We start from the raw sequence: 24,991 nt of genomic DNA on the forward strand, positions 1-24,991 counted from the left end.
GATCCTTCACCCCCGCCCCATAGGGGTTCTTTCTTATTCGACCCGTCGGAACCACCACCGACGGCCGGATCCGATTGCCGTCCCCTTCCACTAATCTAAGAAGACCGGGCCCCTGCCATGACACTCTCTCCCGCACCATGCGCCTCTGATACGTCTCAATCGTATCTACTTTTCCAAACTCTTTTGCCCTTGTTTTGGACTCTAGTTTGCTTGATTTGAATGGAACTAACCTAGACTGATGCTGTTTTCAGCAGAATTGCCTTGGTGTTATTTTTGTGCAGAAATAAAAGTTCTCAAAATGACCTGAAAATTTACGGAGAATATTTTTGGAATAAATAAAAATATTGGCGAAAGAATCAACTAGAGGGGACCCGCCTGCTGTCCACAAGGGTGGAGGGCGCCCCCCAGGGCGCGCCCCCTGCCTTGTGGGTCCCCTGGAGGCCTGGACCTCCACCGACCTCAGCTCCAACTCCGTATATTCACTTTCAGGGAGGGAAAATCAGAGAGAAGGATTCATCGCATTTTACAATACAGAGCCGCCGCCACCTCCTGTTCTTCATCGGGAGGGCAGATCTGGAGTCCGTTCGGGGCTCCGGAGAGGGGAACCCGTCGCCATCATCATCATCAACCTTCCTCCATCACCAATTTCATGTGCTCACCGTCGTGCGTGAGTAATTCCATCGTAGGCTTGCTGGACGGTGATGGGTTAGATGAGATTTATCATGTAATCGAGTTAGTTTTGTTAGGGTTTGATCCCTAGTATCCATTATGTTCTGAGATTGATGTTGCTATGACTTTGCTATGCTTAATTCTTGTCACTAGGGTCCCAGTGCCATGATTTCAGATCTGAATCTATTATGTTTTCATGAATATATTTGTGTTCTTGATCCTATCTTGCAAGTTGTAGACACCTATTACGAGTTATGATCCGCATACCCCAAGGTGACAATAATTGGGATTCTTTCCGGTGATTACCGTAGTTTGAGGAGTTCATGTATTCACTAAGTGCTAATGCTTTGGTACGGTTCTCTATTAAAAGGAGGCCTTAATATCCCTTAGTTTCCATTAGGACCCCGCTGCCACGAGAGGGTAGGACAAAATATGTCATGCAAGTTCTTTTCCATAAGCACGTATGACTATATTCGGAATACATGCCTACATTATATTGATGAATTGGAGCTAGTTGTGTGTCACCCTAGTTTATAATTGTTGCATGATGAATGCCATCCTACATAATTATCCATCATTGATCCATTGCCTACGTGCTTTTCACATATTGATCTTTGCTACGTTACTTTGCCATTGCCACTATTACAATTGCTACAAAACTGCTACGGTTACTTTTGCCACCATTACCGTTACTTCCATACTACTTTGCTACTAAATACTTTGTTGTCGATATTAAGTCTTTCAGGTGTGGTTGAATTGACAACTCAGCTGCTAATACTTGAAAATATTCTTTGGCTCCCTTTGCGTCGAATCAATAAATTTGGGTTGAATACTCTACCCTCGAAAATTGTTGTGATCCCCTATACTTGTGAGTTATCAGCCTCCGTTACCTAACCCACACAATGCATGCAACATATGTGGCAAAGGATAAGGGCGTGGTGGGATGAGTGAATTGGCAGTTACTCCCCCGTGCATTAAAGTCATTCACGTGCCATTACAGAGATGGCCCCACTACAATTGGCGTTACGCGAGGCACGGAGAACCCAGAAACTGACTCAAGCACAGGTTAATGAAGAAGCAAAGAAGATCTCAAAGGATGAGCTACCACAACTTCCTCGCCTGTGTACTAGACAGGGCCTACCCTGACGACGCTCGGCAGCGCGTTCAGGCCAGGCTCGGGGGCTCCTGTCGGTGCAACAAACCCCAGGCGTGTGTTGCCCGGACTGTACACAGGCTCAAGAGTAAGGTTGCAGCATCCAAGGCAAGGCCAAGCATAAGAGATAGCTCTTTGAGAAGTCAAAGGGCGGATCAAGAAGACCAAGACGAGACAAAGGAACAAGATATCACTAAGGAAAAATCTCCCTTGCCGGGCAGGCGAGCCTGGCGAGGTCGAGGTTACCCCAAAGACAAGTCTCAAGACCACCCCGGCAAGCTTGCTGGGAACACCGAGGGCGGATTACCCATGGGGCTCCATCGCTCCACCTCACAGCAACACAAGTCACCTATCGGTGCGGTGTCAAACCCCCAAGTGATTAAGTGGTTGTTATTTGGCACGTGACAACCATTTCTAGAGGGAATAACCTCCAAATGACACCCGTCTAGGGATGTGTCACGCAAGCAGGCGACAAGGTGGCTGAAGGGCACGACAAGGCTTGCCGGGCTACACCAACGATGTGACACTAAGCGGTGCATTTAATGTGCCTTGTCCTGTCTGCAGAGTTAGGTATGATAGCACTGTTTGCTATCTAATCAGTACATAATGACTGATTTGCCATTGTGGTGACCCCTTGACCCATAAAAGGAGGGCCGTGGCAACCTTAGAAAGGATTCGGACCCTTGTACACTCATACGCGCGTAGCTACTCTTGTCCCGAGGCTACCTTGTCGGGCTAGAGTGCTTCATCTCCACCACGTTCCTTTTATCAATCCACCAAAGTAGGAGTAGGGTATTACGCCTCGCGGCGGCCCGAACCTGGGTAAAAACTGCTCGCGTCATCACTGTCGTGCTGCTCTACACCCTCCGCTCTTTGTGCAATGTGCTCCTTCCCCCTCGCCGAACCACAAGGGGCCGATGGTCCCATAGGTGGCCGTGTTATTCCACGACACAAAGCGTAATGGACAATCTTACCATACCATGGGATCATATTATCCCACTCAGTACATCTTCTGCGCTTTGTGTGTTGGTCAACTTGAATCCACTCTTTGTATTTTGACTTGATCACCCTTGTATCTTATTACCTTCTCTCTTCACTAAGATGGTGTCTTGAAGTTAAACATGAATGTTCACACAGTCTTCTTCTTCAAGACATGTTTGCAATTGGCTCAACTCTCACATGACCAATCTTTGAATAACTCCTTGAATAACACCTTGGTCAACACATAATCTATTCCTTTCAATCTTGAAACCAACATATGGTCTTCAAGAATTACCTATGGACCAACCCTTCAAATATAACTCAAGGCAACCATTAGTTCATAGAGATTGTCATTAATTACCAAAACCAAACATGGGGCACCATGCTCTTTCAACCGTGCCGCCCGCACGCGAACGCGAGCACCCACCACATCGCTTCCCATCGCGAGTCACTGGTCCGAGCGTCTAGATCCAGACCACGCAACCATTGGCTCCCCAAGGTGTCCCCTTCCACAACCACACCGGCGTCAACAGGAGGCACACTGCGCGCCCCGGGCTCCGCAGCGACTCCCGGCCATCGCAACACCTGGCTGAGATCCGCTGCAACCAAAGGCCCTGCCTCGCGTCGTGACCTCCAACACCCACACCGGCGCCCCGAGAAGACCGCCACCCCTCACTTCACAACCGTGCTCCATCCCTCCCAGCGCTCCACGCCGTGCGCCGCCACACCGGAGTCAACCACCGCGCCACCTGCTTGACAAGCCTCCCCGCGCAGAGGAGGCCCGTCGGGGCGCGCAACCCTCGCCCACGGCCTTTGACGGTCGGGCGTCGCCGCCACCACTGGCGCCCAGGGAATCCAGGAGAGAAGGGGCGCTAGGGGCGGCTAGGGTTTCTTCTCCGGAGCCGTCCACGGTAGCGGCCCGTGAGGGAGATGGGAACAGTTTTTGATGTGAGGGGAAACTAACTCGCCTAACTTGTTAGTTTTTTTGAGAATTTTTTTCATTCAAATCACGAATCAGTACAAAGTAGTTGACCCTTACAAGCACACTGAAACGCAAACACAAAGGACCATGAACACCTAGAGTACCCTAATACAACCATAACAGAAGAAGATCTCTGGAGCCCTGTGTCATCATCCCTGCATCTTGAGAGAAGACCCCTGCAGCAGAAGGATCTGCAACCAGTCGCAAGCAGGTCATCATCTTTGACCACGATACAATTGCCGCCACGCTGCTTCCTTCTTTCTTGACACCAGCGCTGAGAGGGCATGGACATCAATCCAACACACCTGCAACAGTCGTCGCCATCTTTGGCTTTGAGTACCGCGAAAAGTGTCCCTTCCGGAAGGAAGAGAATCGAGTCATCCGACCGGTCCAGCACCGCACCCGGGCCATCCGCCCGGACAAAGCAGGATCTCCCACCAGCATCAGCACAAAGGAAGGATAAGAACAGCAGCAGCAAATCATACCAACAAGGAAGAAGAAAGGTCTTCGTCTCCCTGCCTCCATCGCCCATCTGAGGATCCAAACGGCCAGTGCCGATGGACCTCCAACCACCATAGCCCGCGACCTCGACGAGATCCGGGGATCCCCAACACCGCTGGCTCCTAGACGAAGGCAACAGTCTCGCCTAACCGCGAACGGAGCCCGGAGAAACTTATTTCGACGCGACACCACCGCAACGGCCTCGGCAGCGTCTCCCTCAACCCTAACCCTACCACACACACACCTAGCGAACAGACCCGAGGTTCCCCCTACCTCCCGCCGCTGGAGCGGCCGACGGAAAGAGAGGGAACCGGCGACGTCACCGGCGGCGCGCAAGGGATCCCTCGCCTCCTTGATCGCCTAGATCCTACTACTTTCCGGGTGCGAGGCATGTGTTCTGTCTCTAACTTGTTAAAACTTGAGTGGTGAAGTTTTGATCAGATGAAGAGAAAGAAAAAAAGGCTTGCCGATTTGCCCTGCTCCAACGCGGGCGCGCCACGGCAGTCACACCAGGTTCAGCTCCACCAACCGCCCGGCCCACTGAAGAAACAGGAGCTTCCACCAGCCGCCAGTTCCAAGGAACGAGGCATCCATCATCCGCGAGCTGAAGCGCACGCTCTCCCTTCTCACCAACCACCGCCACGCCGTGCGGCCCATCCTCTGACGACGACGGCCATGGCGGCGGCGATGTCGGTGTCGGCCGTGGTCCCGCCGGCGGCGGCGGTGGCGCGCGCGCGGACGCTGCTCTGCGTGCCCGCCACGGCGCGCGCGCCGCGGGAGATGGCGGCGGAGGTGGCCGCCGCCGCCGCGCTCGGCGCCGACCTGGCGGAGCTCCGCCTCGATCGCCTAGCCGGGTTCGCCCCGCGCCGGGACCTGCCCGCGCTCCTCGCCAAGCCCCGCACGCTCCCCGCCCTCGTCACATACAGGTGAGTCACACCACCTCCCTCCGGGGATCATCTCATCTAGGCCAGTCCTGGGAGCAGAGGGCTTCTCGGTTGATTCTTATCTGGATTGGTTTGGGTGGTGTTATAGCGGGGTTTAACTTAATGGGGGATTTTTTTTAACTTCGCCATGTCTCATCATAAGCAAAACAACAGTATGCACTTGTTTGGTTAATTGCGTGTAAACACTGCATGTCGATTTTGCGTCGCTGGCTCATCTAAATGTATGTTGCCTACTGTTGGTTTCATAGGCCAAAGTGGGAAGGTGGTGAATATGAAGGCGATGATGAACCGCGGTTCGAGGCACTTCAATTGGCAATGGAACTGGGAGCTGAATACGTTGATATTGAGCTTAAGGTTTGCACCGAGTTAAACTTTTTTTTCTCTTCTGCGAATCGAATCACAAGGCTAATTCACTAGACAAATAAATCTTTATGCTCTGGAATAGAAGAATTAACATTCCACCGGCATTGTGTGTGTGTGTGTGTGTGTGCCAGTTTGAGCTGATGCTACCAAGTTCTTAACTTAAGAGACACGTGCACTAAGATGAACCCTGTCCAAGGTTAACAAGACACTACTACTAATTAGCATTGATTAGTTTCGGGGATATTACTCTTGCCTTCTGCACCTATGAATAAGTTGGTAGCTGCTTACAATAATCTTGTTATTGTGCAGGTTGCTGACAAATTTATTAAATTCATGTCCGGAAAGAAACCTGAAAACTGTAAGCTCATTGTTTCATCCCATAACTATGATAACACCCCTTCGGCAGAAGAGCTTGCAAGCCTGTTGGCTCAGATTCAAGCAACAGGAGCTGATATAGTAAAAATTGCGACCACTGCTACTGAAATTGTTGATGTTTCAAGAATGTTTCAAATACTTGTACACTGCCAAGTAAGTTCGCTGTCTAATTCTAAGCAAGCTCAGCACACACTAGTGTTAGCCGTTGCTATTTTTCGTGCTTATATTATTGGTCTGCAAGACTGCTGTATATACCTCATTTAGCCCAACATCTGTGATGATACCTTAAGCTAAGATCGAAAAGGATAATATTCTCTATGAGGAATCTTCTCTAGTATATCTGTACTTATATCATCATATCCAGTGTAAGGACATCCAAATATTGCTATTTTTAGTATAAGTTTTGTTGTAGATAATGTACTTCGATGGCCCTTAATAGCAGACAAAACTGTAAATTTCTTAGCTGATAATGCACTTTTGATGCACTGACATCGATTTAGGGGTTCTCGCACTTGCGTGAGATATTATGCTATGTGACATGTTCATGACTCCATGCTCCATTTCTCAGGTGTTTTAGCAGGATTCCTAGTTCACACTATCTTTTATTTGAATAATGCATTAGGAAAAGCAGGTGCCGATCATAGGACTGGTGATGAACGACAGAGGTTTTATTTCTCGTGTTCTCTGCCCCAAATTCGGTGGATACCTTACTTTTGGCTCTCTTGAAAAAGGAAAAGAATCTGCACCTTCACAGCCAACCGCTGCAGACTTGATCAATGTGTACAACATTAGACAGATAGGCCCAGATACTAAGGTTTTTGGTATTATTGGAAATCCTGTTGGACACAGTAAAAGCCCGATTTTGCATAATGAAGCTTTCAGATCAGTGGGTTTGAATGCTGTGTATGTGCCATTTTTGGTGGATGACTTGGCTAAATTTCTTTCGACCTACTCTTCACCAGACTTTGCTGGCTTCAGGTACTTAATCTTAGTGAGTCACATCACGTACTCTATTTCAACCAGAAGTTAATTCTTTCCACCCTATGAACTGGATTGCAGTTGTACAATTCCCCACAAGGAAGCTGCAGTTAGGTGCTGTGATGAGGTTGATCCTATTGCCAGGGTAATTTCATCCTCCCTTCTTCTGTTACTCCATTCATTGGATTGTTGAACCATTTAAGACACCCAGATTAACATTTGGGAGTATGCCGTTTTCTTCAGGACATTGGAGCTGTTAATACAATTATTAGAAAGCCTGATGGGAAACTTGTAGGCTACAATACTGATTATGTCGGTGCAATTTCTGCTATTGAAGATGGAATAAGAGGTTTCTACATGCCACTATATATTGAACCATTGTATTATTGCTGATCAGTATTCAATTTAAGTGGCTTTTAAACAAATTGGCAGCAACACAACAAACGCATTCTACCGTGTCACCACTGGCTGGAAGGCTTTTCGTTGTTATTGGTGCTGGTGGTGCAGGGAAAGCACTTGCTTACGGTGCAAAAGAGAAGGGAGCAAGAGTTGTAATAGCAAACCGCACTTTCGGTATGCATTTGCTCTAGACCCTGTGCTATCGATATTGATCAGCATGCATAGAGCACATGCTGCATAATAAAAGACACGTCATTTTTCATATTGTATCCTTACTCCGCTTCATATTTTTGGCAGCTATACAGTTTGTCGTTACATTTGAATTATTCTGAGTGTGTTGTATCTCAAACGTAACCTTCATTGTACTTTGCAGCACGTGCTCAAGAACTTGGTAACTTAATCGGTGGGCCTGCTTTGACTCTCACGGAGTTAGAAAACTACCATCCGGAGGAAGGGATGATTCTTGCAAACACAACAGCAATAGGAATGCATCCAAATGTCAATGAAACTCCTCTATCCAAGGTTTAAATCTCCTTGTTTTGCTAGTCTGAATTACAGTGAAATATCTTCTGCATTTCTAGTTTCATATATTAATAATATAATTTTGCAGCAAGCGCTTAAATCTTATGCTGTTGTCTTCGATGCGGTCTACACACCGAAAGAGACAAGACTTCTTAGGGAAGCTGCAGAATGTGGAGCCACAGTTGTTAGCGGTTTGGAGATGTTCATAAGGCAAGCAATGGGTCAATTTGAGCATTTCACGGGCATGCCAGGTAAAAAAAATTATGCTTATATTTTTGTGTGCTTGCCCATGAGTTCGTGTGTGGTAGTAAGTCTTACATCGTTTCTCCTATGGCTCGTCATACAGCTCCAGATAGCTTGATGCGTGATATTGTTCTGAGAAAGACATGATAAGGTTTGTTCAAAATGCATCCTTCCCTTCCATAGGACTGTCAGGAAAACTACTTAGGTGCCACTTTCTTTGCACGTTTCCCAGGTTTCCAGTTTTCACATTTGTTCATGGTAGAATCACATGTTCCTTTTTTCCTTCTGTTTTCAAGGTTGTTTGAATTACTAAAATGTGTTGGATATCTGAATGAGGTGGCGATACATTGTCTGGAGATAAAGTCAGTGTGGCGGTGTGGCCATAATATCTGCAGTTTTATTTCTACGGATGCCTAATGGATGGTAAATTTCGATATAACTCTTGTCTTTGTTTTCAGCGGTTGACGATAAATTCCGAGCGCTGTCAAATTCTTTGGACAACCCTAGCGCTGTGAAGGGAGACAGGAGCACATCACTCAAGCCTCGCTTGTGATAGACACATCCATGTCTGTGGGTTTTCGTACAAGTTTTTGGATTTGGAATCAGCAATCAGCTTGAGTAGATTGTGAGATGGCCTCGCTTGAAATTTTGCATTGTATTAGCCCAAATATATTTGTTTGAAGTTGGTGCATCAGAAAACAGCAAGGAGGCTTTGCTTGCCGGATAGCATGAGTTTTGTACTAGAATACTAGTAATAATAATGATAAAGTAATATACACCTGTGGAATCAGGCATGGCATGTTCCATTCTCCAATCAAATTTGCTCCCCGTTCGCGATTGGAGCGCCTTTATCAGATGTTCGGTTTTCCCCACAGGAGGAAACTACAGTTAAATGAGTCGCCGGTTTTCCCTGCAAAAGGAATCAAAAATGAAAACACCAAATCAAAAGAACATAAATAAGCTCCATAAATCTATATCTATACCAATGTAAAAAGACCCAAATGGGCAGATCCAATTAATCTCGGCCATCAAATCATGTCAATCCAACGACCTAGACTGCTTCAATGTCGAGCGCTCAACACGTTTAGTGTGCAGTTAATTTCATACAAAAATAGTGCTAATCACATAATAACATGCAAATAATATCCTACTTAATATTCACATGCATTTAATATACTTCCAAAATTAACGTGCATTGCACGTGCACATTGACTAGTAAGAAGAAACATGAGAGAAGATGTTGGGCTGGTGCAATATTATTAAACAAAGAGATAGTTCATTGCAGCTGCAAATGAAAAGATTGATCTTTGCTTTAACTCGTTCACGGCGAAGGCAGTTGCAGGGAGGTTTGGAATGAACCTGAGGTGTACAGTAGGGTGCAGTAAAATCGAGGTCAATTTTGATAGTTTGGAGGTTGTTGCTGCCCTAATCGGTGGTTATTTTTCTTCAGTGGCTTCTGCTATCTTTGATGACTAGTATTTTATGTTGCTTGACTTTACTCGTGCCATCTAGGATCATTGTAACAGAGAAAGAAATCAAGTAACTCATGAACTGGCTAGAATAGCTAAAGAAATCAAGTAGCTCATGAACTGGCTAGGATAGCTAGATTTTTCTCCTCCAAATATCTGGAAGGACACCGCCCTGAATGTGGTTATTCCTCTTATTATAAGCGATGGTACGATCCTTATGAATGAATAAAGGAGAAGATGATTGTCAAAATAAAAAACAAAGAGATAAGTAAAAATAGAGGTATTTTCACATTGCAAAGCAACAAAGTCTTTACTTCTTCTCAAGAAAAGTCCCCTTCCTCCTCCCGTCGGCGCCGCCGCAGATCCGCCCCGCTTCCGATGGCCTTTGGCCTGTGGAGGTGCGGAGGATCTCGGCCCCTCGCCGACGGGAGGGACCCCGTTCTCGTTTTTGCTAGGTTGAATGTCTTGGTTGGGGCTGTGTGGCGGCGGCGATGTCCCTCGGTAGCAATAATGTCTCCCATGTCCTATACCCGTCCCGATGGTGCTAATAGCGTTGTCGAAGGATTTGTGGAGCTGTGTCTTTGTCGGATCTCCTGGGATTCGGTCGGTGCTGGTCTTCGGTGGATCTATTTGGATCCAGTTTTTGTTCGTCTTCGTTCGTGTGGTTTCAGGTTTGATCTTTCCGATCTACAACTCTCTTCAACGGCGATGGTTCCTGCTCTGGTGTGCTGGTCCTTTGGGGCCTTAGTTCGACAACTTCCCGACTGTCTACTACAACAAGGTTTGCCCGCCTCCGGTGATGGAGGGGCGATGACGGCGGCGCACCTTCAGCTCGCTCCAGTGCTTGTAGTCGTCGCTAGGTGGTCCGTAGACCCGGTTGTAATTTTTATTACCTCTTATGTTCTCTGTACTACCATGCTTAATGAATAGATTGGAAATTTCTCTCGCAAAAAAGAGTCAAAAATAGAGAAAGAAGACATAATACATAAAAAATCAAAAGAAGTTGTCAAAATAAAAAAAACAAAAGAGATAAGTCAAAAATAGAGAAAGAAGACATAATACATAAAAAAACAAATCAAAAGAAGAGAAAAATTGGGGCATTCCGAGAATTGAACTCGGGACCTCTCGCACCCTAAGCGAGAATCATACCACTAGACCAAATGCCCTTTGTTGATAGTAACAGGAAGGAATCGTTTACATCTTTAACTCAGACCGATTGCACAATCTAATTGTCGCCCTGTGGTGATTCAGGCGATAGTTCTTCCGCTCACCCCCACGAGAGCCGGAGCAGGAATTGCAAGAAGAATATATACCCGACTCCCTCCGTCCCGAGTTCAAATCTTGTTTCCCCCCTCCATCTGCTTGATCGCTTCGTCTCCCTGTTTCTCCGTCCCGCGCGACTAGGCCAGGAGGATCCGGCGCCGAGAGGAGTGGCATCGCCGATGTCCGGAGACGCACGCTCACCGCCCCGGGGGGGGGCGCCTTACGCTCTGTACCAGTTCGGTACCAGCGGCGCCGCCGTCGCCGTCGCCACCGCCGTCACGCATCCGCTCGGTCAGCCAATTGCTCCTGCACGCTGCTGTTAACTGGTATATATCGGGTTGGTTTGGTGGGGAAAACAGATTTGCTAGTACCTTGCCGTAATCTGTCACAGGCATACGAATTTTGGGTCATAGTTCAGGCTTAGTTTTACTTGCGTCCATCAGTACTAAACATTTGTTGGCTGAGAAGCTGGGCGACAGATTCTACCGTTTGCCACCGCCTCTTCAAAGGAAAGGAGATGACCAAGGCCACAAGTTGAAAGGATGAGGCAAAATGCCGGGTGATGCCACGTGCTCGCTACATAACATCGAGAGAGTAGGCATCTGTCTCCATTGAGCCGCAGTGCCGTGCAGTGTCGAGATGCGCCTTTTTGTACCCTAAGACTCAATGAAAAATTAGCAGCTCTTTCCAAAGAAAAGCTCATCTGATTTGCAATGAATCGTTATGTGTGGTGGAACTGGAAACTATGTTTAAGTAGATAGAAGCTTGGGATATTTTCCCTGTAGGAAATAGCCGTGTCAGTAAAACAACAGTTTTTTTTTAATTGAATTAGGTTAAGGTATAGTTCTCCCAGCACAACAGGCTGGGTTGAAAAGTGCTCATTGTTTAGAGAGAAGTTTAGGGAGAAAGCACACCACACTGATTCATTCATCCGCAGGGGTATATGTACAGTTACAAGGCCACTGCCTGAGGGAGATCATGGGGTGCCGCATTACCATCGACGTGCGCCACGATCGGGCTACACGGACTAGAGCACGATCGTGTACGCATGGGTCTATACAGAGAGCGTACACGTCGGCCTACTATACAGTCTAACACCCCCCCGCAGTCGTGACGTCGGCGGCAGCGACGCAAAGACTGGACCGGAAATCAGAGAAGACATCCGATGGCAATCCTTTGGTCATAATGTCGGCGAGCTGCTGGCGCGTGGGGACGTGAAGAACTCTGAACTCGCCAAGGGCCACACGCTCGCGCACGAAGTGGATGTCCAGCTCCACATGCTTGGTGCGGCGATGGTGGATGGGGTTGGCCGAGAGGTACACCGCGGACACATTGTCGCAGTAGACGAGCGTCGCCTTGTGCACCGGTGTGAAGAGCTCGCCGAGGAGTTGTCGAAGCCAGACGCACTCCGCCACAGTGTTGGCAACGCCGCGGTACTCCGCCTCGGCGCTGGAGCGCGAGACAGTGGCCTGGCGCTTGGACGACCAGGAAACAAGGGCGTCGCCAAGGTAGACGCAGAACCCGGAGGTGGAGCGGCGTGTGTCGGGGCAGCCGGCCCAAACTGCGTCGGTGAAGGCGCGGAGGTCCAAGACAGCCGAGGCGCGGAGGTGGAGCCCCAAATGATGAGTGCCGCGGACATAGCGGAGCACACGCTTGATCAGCGCAAGGTGACACTCACGCGGATCATGCATATGCAAGCATATCTGCTGGACGGCGTAGGAGATCTCCGGTCGCGTGATGGTGAGGTACTGGAGCGCGCCGGCGATGCTGCGGTAGGCGGACGCATCCTCAACGCGCGGGCCATCAGCAGCGGGAAGTTTGCTCTTGGTGTCGATCGGCGTCGGAGACGGACAGCACGTGTCCATGCCAGCACGATCCAGGACGTCCTCGGCGTACTGGTGCTGGCAGAGGAAGAAGCCAGCAGGCGTCCGCGTGACTTGGATGCCGAGGAAGAAATGGAGAGGACCAAGGTCCTTCATCGTGAACTCGCGGGTGAGGCTGGCGATGATGCGGTGAAGAGCTGCCGGAGTCGACGCGGTGAGCACGATATCATCTACGTAAAGTAGAAGAAGGGCCGTGTCCGCGCCGTGTCGAAACGTGAACAGGGAGGAGTCGGAGCGGGTGGCGGTGAAGCCAATCGTCTTGAGGTAGCCGGCGAAGCGGAGGAACCACGCCCTGGGCGCCTGCTTCAAGCCGTACAACGACTTGGAGAGGCGACAGACATGATGCGGACGCTCGGGGTCGACGAACTCGGCGGGTTGGAGACAATAGACCTCTTCCTCCAGGTGCCCATGCAAGAACGCATTGGAGACGTCGAGCTGGTGGACTGGCCAGCCGCGCGACGCAGCCAAAGTCAGCACAGTGCGGATCGTAGCAGGCTTGACGACGGGCGAGAAGGTCTCTCCATAGTCGACGTCGGCGCGTTGACGAAAACCGCGGACGACCCAGCGCGCCTTGTAGCGGGCGAGGGAGCCATCGGCGTTGAGTTTGTGCTTGAAAATCCACTTGCCGGTGATGAGGTTAGCGCGGGCAGGACGCGGCACCAGCTCCCATGTCCTGTTCCGGACGAGCGCGTCGTACTCGTCGCGCATGGCGGCGAGCCACTGTGGATCGCGAGTAGCAGCACGGACAGAAGCGGGAACCGGAGAGATCGTCGGCGACGCAACGACAGTGGAGGCGTCATAGTACCGAGGATTGGGCCGGAAAATGCCACGCTGAGCGCGCGTCACCATCTGTCGTGGAGCAGTCGATGGAGACAAAGCAGCGAATGGCGGTGAAGAGCAGGGCGAGCTGATGGACGAGGTGGAGCTGTCGACAGAAGAACCCACCGCTATGGGACGCAGGGCGAGGGCGCGCTCGAGGCAGAGCCCCCCGCCGCCAATCCACTGGCCGCGCTGGTCGATGAAGAGCGGGCGTGCGCTGTGGATCGCGAGCGGGGCGTACTGGGCGCGCTCGGGGCGTCCAGTGATGATCGCGTCGCCGTAGTAGAAGTAGACGGTGGCGCAGGCACTTCAGGCCTCCCGACGTGAATCGGGACCTGCAAAACTGGCGGCGAGCTTGCAGGAAGTGGCAGAGTGGTGGCACCGGGTGAGGCTTTGGCAAAGGGGAACACCGTCTCATGAAAGACCACATGCCGGGAAGTGAAGACGCGCCGTGAAACGGGATCAAAGCACCTGTAGCCGCGATGATCCGGAGGATACCCAAGAAACACACAGGCCGTGGAGCGGTGGTCAAGCTTGTGTCGGGTGGTGGCGGTGAGATTCGGGTAGCACAAGCATCCGAAGACACGAAGAAGTGTGTAGTCAGGGGGCACGCCGAGCAAAAGCTCATGGGGTGAGCGTGGTGAGCTGGAACGGCATGGTCTACGGTTCAGAAGATAGGTGGAAGCGCTGAGTGCCTCGGCCCAGAAGCGGGCGGGCATGGAGGCATGAACAAGCAGGGCACGAACGCCGTCGTTGAGCGTGCGGAGGGCACGCTCAGCCTTGCCGTTCTGTTGGCTAGTGTATGGACAGGTGAGGCGAAAGTGAGCGCCGTGGCGAGCAAGAAGCGAGCGCACCCCAGCGTTGTCGAACTCGCGCCCGTTATCAGTTTGTAAAGCAAAGATGGGCAACTGAAATTGCGTCTGAACATAAGCAAAAAACTCGACAAGGATCTGCAACATTTCAGACTTGTGCTTGAGGGGAAAGGTCCAGACGTAATGCGTGTAATCATCGAGGATAACCAAGTAATACTGATAGCCAGATATGCTTACAATAGGTGAAGTCCATACATCAAGATGCAAGAGTTGAAAAGGAAACATGCTATGACTGCTAGAAGACTCAAACGGGAGACGGATGTGCTTGCCAACGCGACATGCATGGCATACATGCGGCGTGGACTTGGTGAACTCAAGGGGAAGAGCTGCTGACGACGCGTGCCCGGGGTGCCCAAGTCGCTGGTGCCAGAGATCGATCGTGACAGCGCCAGCAAACCACCGTGAGGAGGAAGACGAGGGACGGCCCACAGAGTAGAGATCGCCGCCGGAGTTACATCGGAGGATCACCGCCTTGGTTCGAAGGTCCTTTACAGAGAAGCCAAAAATGTCAAATTCGACAGAAACGGGATTGTCACGACATAGTTGACGGACAGAAAGAAGGTTCTTAACGAGAGATGGACAAACTAGAACATTGCGGAGTGGAAGGGGTGACGTGCCAGCAATGAGAGAGCCAGTGCCAATATGGGTGATTGGCAGGCACTCACCACTACCGACGATGACGCGGGAGTCAGAGGTATAAGGGTGGGCGGAAAGGAGATTACCAGGCGAGGATGACATGTGCGACGCGGCCCCAGAGTCGAGGTACCATTCCTGGGAAGTGCTGGAAGACGACGGCCCGGCGGTGGCGCTGTGAAGCGCGGCCTGCAGCGAGGCCATGTCCCAGGCAGGAACCGGTGAGGACGACGAGCTCGCCCCGGCGTGCCCGTAGCCAGCAGGCGGACCATGGCCAGGGAGCGCGCCGGGAGCGCCATAGCCCGGCAGAGCGCGCGGAGCACCGTAGCCGTACGGAGAAGGCATGGGCATGGTCGGTGCAGCCATCATAGCCTGCTGATGGGGCGTGCCAGGCCGCGGCCCGAGGACGCCAGAGTCAGGGGCGCGCCAGGCCATTGGCCAGGCCTGGACGAGACCGGTCCAGGAGTTGGCCCCGGGCGCTGGAGCGGGCATGGTCGGTGGCCGTGGCGAAGAGGAGGCCGGCGAGGGGGGCTGGCCGTTGCCGCGTCCGCGGCGGCGTCCACGCCCGCGCCCACGCGAGGCGTCGGTGACCGGAGTAGGCGGCTGCTGCGGGGCGGGTGCTGGCGGGGCGGTGCCGCGCCCGCGATCATGGCGTGGGCTGACTGAAGGCGCGCCGTCTGTTCGGCACGGTGCTCTTCGAGAAGAAGAAAAGAGCGGACCTGAAGGAATGAGGGCAGCGGAACCTGGGACGTGATATGAGGAATCACGGCGTGAAACTGGCGGTTGAGCCCTCGAAGCAGGTGGAAGACTTGGCGCGTCTCCGTCAAGCCCTGGCCAAGATCACGCAGTCAGTGAACGCCTTGAGGCGTGTGCAGTACTGCATGATGGTGAGGTCGCCCTGGACGAGCGCGTGGTACTCGGCGTCGACGTAGACCGCGCGGGCGAGCTGGTTGTCGCGGAAAATGCCGTCGACGGCGGCCCAGACGGTGAGCGCGGTGTCGTCGGGCTGCATGACGGCGTCGAGGAGCTCCGGCGAGATGGTGGTGTAGAGCCAGTGCACCACGACGTGGTCAGCCATCAGCCACTCCGGGTTGTCGAGGCGAGAAACAGCCTCGGGGTCGACGTGATCACGAAGGCCGAACATGCCGATGACGGTGTCGAAGTGGCGGCACCACTGCGAGTAGTTGCCGGCGAGGAGGTCCAGCGTGACGGGAACGTGGCGACGGATGTCCACCGTCTGTAGGATCGACGAAGGGAAGGTGGGTGCCGGGGCAGCAACTGGAGCCACACGGGCCGCGGGGAGTGCGGGCGCCGGTGGGAGCGCTGAAGCAGCTGGCGCAGCCGGGGCGGTGTCACCACCAGTAGCAGGAGGCGCGTTGGCGAGGGGAACGGCGTGGAGCGGATCGGCGTCGCCGGCGGGCGCCATAGGAGCGGAAGTGGAATCGGTGTCGTGCGCAGATGGGTTGAGCAAGACGGGAGTATCTGATACCATGTTTAGAGAGAAGTTTAGGGAGAAAGCACACCACACTGATTCATTCATCGGCAGGGGTATATGTACAATTACAAGGCCACTGCCTGAGGGAGATCATGGGGTGCCGCACTACCGACGTGCGCCACGATCGGGCTACACGGACTAGAGCACGATCGTGTACGCATGGGTCTATACAGAGAGCGTACACTTCAGCCTACTATACAGTCTAACACTCATCCATCATAGCACATGATAATCTGTGCTTTGGGAATATCTGTCCTCATGGATGATGGTCTATATGTTGATATAGATGAGACATGTATTTGAATGGAATGCATGTATTATATGCTGTCTATGCTTATTACTTCTCCTAATCAGTTTAAATTCTTGGCTTGGTGTATTTCCCCATTCAAACATTTAGTAGGGTTTGATACCAAAAAACAGAATGCGACAAATGAGCCTTTTTGTCGGGACCATAGTGGATAATGGTTAACATCAGCAAACAAAAGGGGACATATGGATGTGGAGCCAAAGCAAATTAAACATATATTGGTTTGACCAAAACTAAGGAGGTCGCATGCTCCAGATTTGTTGTGATTTTTTGGAGATATTTGTCAAGTAGCACCTGGATTGAAAATTGATAACAGTGAATTGTTTATTGATATGCTGCTAAATGATAACGCTGTAAAAGGATGGCCACTCTTTTATGTATATTTGTTTCTCCAAGAAATAAGAAACCCTTTATATATGTACCATCATTTTCATCTTGCAGACGTTATCAAAATTAGACTCCAAATGCAGCTTGCTGGGCAAAGAGGAAACTTAGTTGGAATGGTAAGCACAGCCTCAGGTGTGGCATCATCTATGTATCACCTATTAATGCTAAATTTAATAGTTTTAGTGAAACCTATCAGGGGGCAATATTTACACAAATGGTGGAAAGGGAAGGGCCTCGATCACTCTATCTGGGATTTGCACCAGCATTGACTAGATCCCTCATCTATGGTGGCCTTCGATTAGGATTGTACGAGCCCTGCAAACATGTCTGCAGCTACGCATTTGGTTCAACAAACTTTGCTTTTAAATTTGCATCGGGAGTAGTTGCTGGTGCCCTAGCAACTGCATTGACAAATCCGATGGAGGTTTTAAAGGTACAATATTGTGATACTTAATTCAAAGTATGAAATAGTTTTATGGACTTGATTTTGATCTGGGCACATCCTATAGGTGAGGTCACAGATGAGTACAAGCAGAATTAGTACAATTGGAGTGATGAGGGAAATTGTATCAGAGGAAGGAGTCAAAGCGCTTTGGAAAGGAGTTGGCCCAGCTATGGTGAGAGCAGGCTGCCTCACGGCATCACAAATGGCAACTTATGATGAGGCCAAACAGGTATACACCATTTTTTGTTGTCTTTTGATTGAAAGGAATGATTGTCGCATGTACTACTAATTGAGCCACCACTGAATTTTCTTCTTTACTAACTTTAGGTCTTACTGATGTGGACGCCACTTGAAGAAGGTTTTCAATTACATCTCATGTACTGTGAAATTTGTCCTGCATTTTGTTGCCTATACTTGGATGAAATATGTTGATAGCTATTTTTCTGTGGCTGAAAGGTCGAGCTGCATCGCTGGAACGGCTGGTACACTTGTGACTGCACCTATTGACATGATCAAAACAAGGCTAATGCTGCAACGGGAGTCCAAAGGTGCCAGAGTATACAGGAATGGTTTCCATTGTGCTTACCAGGTGTTAATCTTCATTCTTAGCTATGAATTTGTATTTTGAAGTGTGCGTCCGTGAATGAAATTGGAAATCTTTGGTAAATAATATTAAATTTAATCGCTTAACATAGCACCAAATTGCACGGTTAGTAGATAGTAGTTGGCGCAATATGAGAAAAGGAGCATATTTGAAGAGTAGAAATGCATTAATTTTACAGAGTACCAACAATTGGCACTCTATTCAAAACAGGAATATAGAAAGTTATTCCCACCAACTATAAGAGGATTCACATTTTCTAGAACCCCATGCCATGTCTATAGTTTATGTTGGGAATTAAGTGTAAAGAAAAATGCTTTCATTTATTTGGAGGTCACAGATCTCAAATCTTAAGCAGCTAATGTATCTTATACATTCTTTTCTTGGTTCACAGGTTGTCCTGACAGAGGGTGTAAAAGCACTTTATAAAGGGTGAGGAACTGAGGACTTCGTAAATAACATATATACTCCCTCCGTTCCTAAATATAAGTCTTTTTAGAGATTCCAATTTGGACTACATACAGAGCAAAATGAGTGAATCTACACTCTAAAGCATGTCTATATACATCCGTATGTCGTCCATATCGAAATCTCTAAAAGGACTTATATTTAGAAACGGAGGGAGTATATATAATTTTTTCGCTTTATTCAACAAGTCTTGATCATGCTATTTTGTTAAATCATTTGCAACTCTTGAGAGAAAAAAAATGATAAATATAAACTTTACCAGTATACTTATGAAAACGGCAACTAGTTAAAGATCAGTAGGATATGATTATATGAACCACAATCCAAAGCTCTAGTTATCGTCATTTTTTACATTGAAACATTATAACGGGATTTACAGCTACTACAGATTGAATCGATCCATTCGGATTAGTTTCTATTTGAGCCTCTTCCACTGTGATTTCCTAACAAACTCTGCAAAAATTTCAGTGGGTTTGCCACCTTCGCAAGGTTGGGCCCTCAAACAGCTATCACTTTCGTCGCGTGCGAGAAGCTGCGGGAACTCGCTGGAATGTCTGCTATTTAGTACCGCATGAGATTGAAGAAAAATACAGTTCAATATTTGACAAGTTGAAGAGCATATTTTACTCTTTATCAGCATTTCTTTCCACATTCATGGCAAAGGAAAATCATGAGGGTCTGTCAGAATTGAAGTACTGATTTTTGAAAGGATAAATTTTTAGCATGGGCTGCTTTAATGGTTAGCCTGTACTACTTGTTACTGATCAGATTTTCGCTTCAGGTCACAAAGTAGCGAGGACAGAATAATGTTACTCTCCATTTCTGATTTTCAGTCTGAGCTTCACATCGTTTATGTTCTTCAGACTGCAATTTTATATCCAGATGGTGTTTTTGTCATGAGAGATCATGATTTTATTTGTATTAAAAAATGGATCATTAATGCCAAACTGCATGACAGTACACAGTACAATCAGTGCCTAGATAAACAATGTACCAAGGAAGAAAAGATAACTAGTGGGAAAATGCTGTTCATCAAGTTCGGTCTGCCAAATATCAGTGTAAATCAGAACTGAGCAATGGATAATTATCTTCAAATGGCTGGAATCCAGCAAAATGAACGTGCTAACTATGCGAAGGGGTTTTTCTCCTTCATAAAAAAAGAGAGACAAGATGTGGGTTATTACAAGAACAAAATGGCCCCCACTTCTCCATATATTAATAAACTTCTCAATAAATTTACATACAAAGAACACGTGAGCCAGCTCCGTTTTATCTCAGCTCAACTCTCAATTTACTTTTCACCTCTTCTCTCACGTTCCACTGCAACCCAAATTGTAGTTAAGATCAGAATCCGATCAAATCAAGACAGCACTTAAAAATCATAGTATAATGTAACTCGGTTGCACGTACCTGCATGTCGTTGATCTCCTCGTCTGTGAGTGACCGTTCCATTGACCTATAGGCTATCCTGTAGCAATGACTCGTCATGCCTTTCTTGTTTGTGAAATTGTCTATTAGTTTTACCTGTAAAACAAAAAAAACAGCCCTTTAGATTGAGCGAGATATGGACCTATCAAATTCCATGATACCACAAACTGGTAACACTAGATAAAGAAGCTTAGGCTCCCAACAATCACCGCTAACATTTTAAGATAGAGATTAAACAGCGAAAGAGTTTGCCTATAGGTATGCATGTTACGTGGAGTTGTGGACATTGACAAGAGTTGGGGCCCATGGAAATGAACTAGAACCGTAATGTACCATACTAGCAGGAGGAGCTACAAACAATGCAAGGAAAGTCTGGCACTAACTAAACCATTGCCGGATAGAGTACAAAGCAAGGCTGCCATAAGCTTGCAGAGACTAGATCAAATTCTCGTCTAATTTGGAGCTATGTTATGCTACTCTTTGGAGTACCACTTACTACAGAAATACTGCATACTGCATACTACTGAGCCACAAATTGTGTGACAAGTAATTGTTGGTTATCTCACTAAGAAATTTTGAACATGGCAAGTGCTTAACACAAATTCGATTTACAGCCATGCGTCCAAATCAGAGTGCATACCTCCTCTACAAGATCTCCAGCAATTCCTCTGACAACCTCACATAAATTGTTCTCTGTAAATTCATCATTTATCCAGAAACTCATATCCTTGTAACAGGGTGGAAACTGTAGAACAGAAAAAAGGTCAGCTAGGGTGGCTTGATGAATACAAATCAATCAATGCAAATCATATCAGGATACATTCTTAATACAAATTTAACCATATTTACCCATTAGATGGATGACACAAACAATCTAAGCTGCAAATTCTAATGCTAGATGATCCAAACTAATGGATGCACAAAGATTTGGTTTAATTTGTTCCAGTGGGCATGCTTTGCATAGTCAAATGAGCTCAACCAGATGGGAGCAATTATCTTCAGCATCCTAGTGACATTCTAGCATTTCGCAAGATGCAGAACCACTCTTATACTAGAACAAATTAATTTTATCTACGGATGATATACAGATACACGTGGTATATGATATTGCATACCTTCGAGAATGGCTTGAACTTGACCCCAAGCTTGCCTTTAGAGAACTGGATAATAACAATACAATCTTAGCCATAAAGTTGAAAGTGTGCATATGAAGAAAATCAGTTCAGCATAGAGTTATGGACAAAGTTTTGTTCTGTTAACTAAATTTTCTGATATTACTGCAATAGGACTAAAGAGATGGCCCAGAGGTATACCAACTGAAATAAAGAGAGTAACCTGAGTTTTGAGCATATGTCAGAACTCAGGAACAAACATATCAGTTATTATGTCAAGTGTTAAACACTCATTACGAAACATAAGTTGTTCTTGCGAAACTCTTAGAAATAGAAAGCACAAGTTCTTCACATCAGAATTTCAAGTTTAGTACTAGTAACTCAACACTATCATGATTTTCATTTAGAGATCAAACACTCGGTCTTCCGAAATTTATAATCTATAAATACAGTAAATTAGTAATCCTAGAGATCAAAGGGGGTGGCACAGAAAGATGAGCTCTGTTGAATAGATCAGCACATAAGTCAGAGGACAGAGATAGATTAAGAGGCTATATTGCTTCAACATCGACAATTACTTTTCACACGATTTGTGGCTCAGCAGTATGCAGTATTTGTTTAATATGTGAACATAGTGAGATAACCAACAATCCAATAGTAGCAGCAATACCTGGGATGTGAACCGCTGATCATTTGACCAGAACAGTCGAATATCTGGAATATCAAAGAGGACCATTGCTAGTCGCTCCAAGCCTAGTCCGAAGGCCCATGCAACATGATCTGTCCTACCATTGCTTTTTAAAATTTCCTGTTCAGTGACCCCACATCCCAAAACTTCCAACCAGTCACCCTGCAAAGGTGATACAGTTCTTTCAGACCAGGCATCATGTCGACACAAGTTGTGTAACATGTTTTACTTCAATTCACTTACTACAACAAACCTGGAAATATATTTCGAGTTCAAAGGATGGGTTGGTGAATGGGAAGTAAGTATCAACCCAGCGCATCTCCACAGCACCTGCACACAACATATTATTATCTAGTTTAGCTGACATGTGAAGCTATTTTATCATTTCCTTTGATGACAAGGAGCAAGCCAACGCATTTTTTACCAAATAAATGTGTTGCCAAGCCTTCCAGTGTTTTCTTGAGGTCTGTAGCTGCATATGCTGTCCCATCCATGCCGGAGCCTGACCAGTCATCTGGAGAGAAGACACGAAAGCCTTCCATCTGTATGCGTGAAAGATCAATAGAATTCATAACATATCTTGTTTTGAAAACATTTAAGTACAATCTGGGAAATACAGTTACCTGATGGAAGACAGGGTAATGAGTTGAATCAATAGAATCCCTACGATAAACATCTCCAATTACAAGAAAGTGTCTATGCCCTTCTCTTAGCAGCTCTGCTTGATGAGCGCTGGTATGACACCTCAAGACTGTTTGAGAATCGACATAGTATGTGTCATTGTAACTCCGGCTTACATGGTCGGCAGGGACCAAGACATCATCAAAGTTCTGCAGAATGCACCACCTCAAGGTCAGTGAGAAGGTAAGAACAACCATAGTTGGTTTTAGTTGTAGATTTATTAATCTGGAGAACCAGCACACAGCAACTAAGTGTCCGTTCACTAGAAAAGGGAGGACAGCAGGAGAGCAAAGGAACAATCAATTGGACTCTTGCACAATCTTGAATCTTAGCGTTTTTTCCTCTCACACTCTTTTCCACCCCAAGTGCCAGGTTTCATTTGACCATATAATTAGAATTGCCCTTAGTTAGTCACAAGTGCTGCACCATGCTTAAGTGATTACCATAAAAATGTAGGGTCTTCTTAGCTCACATTCAGCTTTTATATTCAAGCTAATATACGCAATAAGCTATTGGTAGATCATACCTGCTTAGTAGAAACAAGAGGGCAGAGGTCATCGAACTTGACAAACTGGCCAGGAAAACTTTTGTCAAAGTAATCGTAGATAGTATTCTTGAGAATCCCTAGAGGGTGGTTATCCCTCCTGTGCAGCTGAAGACCAATTTTTGAATAAATGGTGTCTGGCACATTGTTCGTCGGGTCATCCTCCTTGACGACATCTACAAAGGACATCGAGACAAATCAGCGCCTGCTAGCTTGAGACTTGACACGGCGCTGTGATACATTGCGATTTAACTCCCCGCCAAATTCCATTGGGATATTAGCACCACAATCAATGACATGCCATTTCGGAACCCAACGCTCGAGTGACAGCGCAGCACTTATACTGCCGGTAAGCTCCGGAAGAATGTGAGCACTAGGCGTATCAACTTCACCTTCCTCCTAAATCCCATTCTAAGACTAATTTTATGCCTGGTCATGTTAAAAAAAGAAGAGAAAAGGTCCAGTGCGGAACAATGCCAGCAGCCAAAGTTAACCAAGCCTAAAAACCTCTCTCCCCACTGCCAAATTCTAGAACCCTCCTCCTCCGAGGCCAAGATCCCGCCGGCAACAGGGACATGAGAACTCACCCTCTCGCGCGATCTTGACGCCGCCCACCTCTACGGCGGCCTCCGCGGCAGCCGCGGACGTACGGAACGCCCGTGCCCCTGCCGGCGGCGGCGGCGCGGAGGGGAGGAAGCGGGCGGCGAAGAGCAGGCGACGGGCGCGCGAAGGAGAGGGGCATGGGGAAGGGGCGCGTGTGGAGGAGAAGGCGGCGGTGGTGGGAAGCGTGGCCATGGCGCGCACACGAGCGCGGAGGCAGGCGGTTCGGATAAGCGGGCGCATGGCTGCGTTGGCCGGATTGTCGCGTGGTTTTTCCGGGTGGGAGAGCGAAAGCGAAAGGGGGACGAAGACACAGGGGAGAGGAGAGCGAGGGTTAAGATAAGGGGAGCGTTAAAAGGAAGAGAATAGAGTGTGGTTTAAGGCTTGAGATAAATACGCTCATGGTTATTATAGTTGCGACCGAAGCACGATACGGTCACTGAACTTAGAAATACGCTCGATACGGTCATTCAATACGATGTGACGTGAAAATACAGTCACTGTAGCACGTACACGGTGGGTACAGCGCTGTTGACCACGTGTTGACCGGTCGTCCAGGCCAGGTGGCGAACCGTGGAGGCGTCGTCGTTGCTCTTTTGCATTTAGCCCCTGGCCACCGTGAAATCCACCCATTCACCCCTCCTCCAGTCACGTCGCCTCTTCGTCTTCGATTAGAAACAGGGGAGCGGCTGCTGCATAGGCGACGCCGCCCCCGACGGTGCAGGCGAGCTGAGGCGTGGAGCTCGTCAGCGCTTGCACAGGCGGCGCCGCCGCGCGTGTTCTTCTCGCTGGAGGCATCGGGGATGGCCCATGTTCGTCGCGCGGAAGGGGCGCCACCCCCTCTGTACAGTAAGTTTCCGCCCCCATGGAACCCGAGCCTTTTTGTGCGTTTTGATCGTCAAAAGACCTCCTTTTAGGGCCGCATTGCCATCTTAGATGTGTTCTAGTTGCTAGGTAGGACCGAGTGTTCTAGGGTTTTCAGTCAGGAATTGGGGGGTTAAGGGAATAGGGGCTAAGGGTTTTTGAGAAGTTACCAAATTGAAGATATCATTGATTGTGATGCATATACTGCTGTTGTTTTTCTGTCAGGTCGTCGAAGCAGCAATTTTTCGGTGCAGATCAACCATGGTGGATTTTTTGTTGGCCAAGGCACGAATCGTTCTTATGTTGATGGACGTGCCATTTG

General features: G+C 48.3%; 3 protein-coding genes and 1 non-coding gene across 6 annotated transcripts; 2 read left to right on the forward strand and 2 right to left on the reverse strand.

Annotated features, from left to right (window-relative positions):
• Positions 1-4,818: 4,818 nt before the first annotated feature.
• On the forward strand, positions 4,819-8,900 carry LOC123119832 (bifunctional 3-dehydroquinate dehydratase/shikimate dehydrogenase, chloroplastic). 3 transcript variants are annotated; one of them, XR_006458942.1, is made up of 12 exons: positions 4,821-5,212; positions 5,479-5,584; positions 5,903-6,121; positions 6,591-6,946; positions 7,028-7,091; positions 7,190-7,295; positions 7,379-7,519; positions 7,719-7,867; positions 7,956-8,118; positions 8,214-8,261; positions 8,407-8,472; positions 8,569-8,900. XR_006458942.1 is itself a non-coding variant. In XM_044539778.1 (11 exons), the coding sequence occupies exons 1-10, from the start codon at positions 4,962-4,964 to the stop codon at positions 8,255-8,257; spliced, it is 1,599 nt and encodes a 532-aa protein (XP_044395713.1). In that variant the 5' UTR covers positions 4,822-4,961; the 3' UTR covers positions 8,258-8,261; positions 8,569-8,900. The 3 variants fall into 3 exon arrangements, 2 of the variants coding, with proteins under 2 accessions (XP_044395712.1, XP_044395713.1); XM_044539778.1 differs by lacking the exon at positions 8,407-8,472 and having other exon boundaries at positions 4,822-5,212; XM_044539777.1 differs by lacking the exons at positions 8,214-8,261; positions 8,407-8,472 and having other exon boundaries at positions 4,819-5,212.
• Positions 8,901-10,673: 1,773 nt separating this feature from the next.
• Positions 10,674-10,745, reverse strand: TRNAP-AGG (transfer RNA proline (anticodon AGG)). Its single transcript has one exon. It is a non-coding gene; the product is annotated as a tRNA-Pro (tRNA).
• On the forward strand, positions 10,680-19,647 carry LOC123119834 (mitochondrial substrate carrier family protein ucpB). Its single transcript, XM_044539780.1, has 8 exons — positions 10,680-11,133; positions 17,293-17,354; positions 17,435-17,671; positions 17,748-17,912; positions 18,011-18,060; positions 18,140-18,272; positions 18,679-18,716; positions 19,221-19,647. Exons 1-8 carry the CDS (start codon positions 11,022-11,024, stop codon positions 19,315-19,317), a joined length of 894 nt encoding a protein of 297 aa, XP_044395715.1. The 5' UTR covers positions 10,680-11,021; the 3' UTR covers positions 19,318-19,647.
• Positions 19,648-19,764: 117 nt separating this feature from the next.
• Positions 19,765-24,132, reverse strand: LOC123119833 (phenylalanine--tRNA ligase, chloroplastic/mitochondrial). The gene is made up of 10 exons (XM_044539779.1): positions 23,793-24,132; positions 23,188-23,381; positions 22,604-22,810; positions 22,405-22,522; positions 22,234-22,310; positions 21,963-22,142; positions 21,296-21,340; positions 20,821-20,925; positions 20,163-20,276; positions 19,765-20,072 (listed from the first exon to the last, which is right to left on the reverse strand). The coding sequence occupies exons 1-10, from the start codon at positions 24,046-24,048 to the stop codon at positions 20,022-20,024; spliced, it is 1,347 nt and encodes a 448-aa protein (XP_044395714.1). The 5' UTR covers positions 24,049-24,132; the 3' UTR covers positions 19,765-20,021.
• Between the last annotated feature and the right edge of the window lie 859 nt (positions 24,133-24,991).

The sequence above is a fragment of the Triticum aestivum genome, chromosome 5D (assembly GCF_018294505.1).
Source record: "Triticum aestivum cultivar Chinese Spring chromosome 5D, IWGSC CS RefSeq v2.1, whole genome shotgun sequence".
Taxonomy (NCBI): domain Eukaryota; kingdom Viridiplantae; phylum Streptophyta; class Magnoliopsida; order Poales; family Poaceae; genus Triticum; species Triticum aestivum.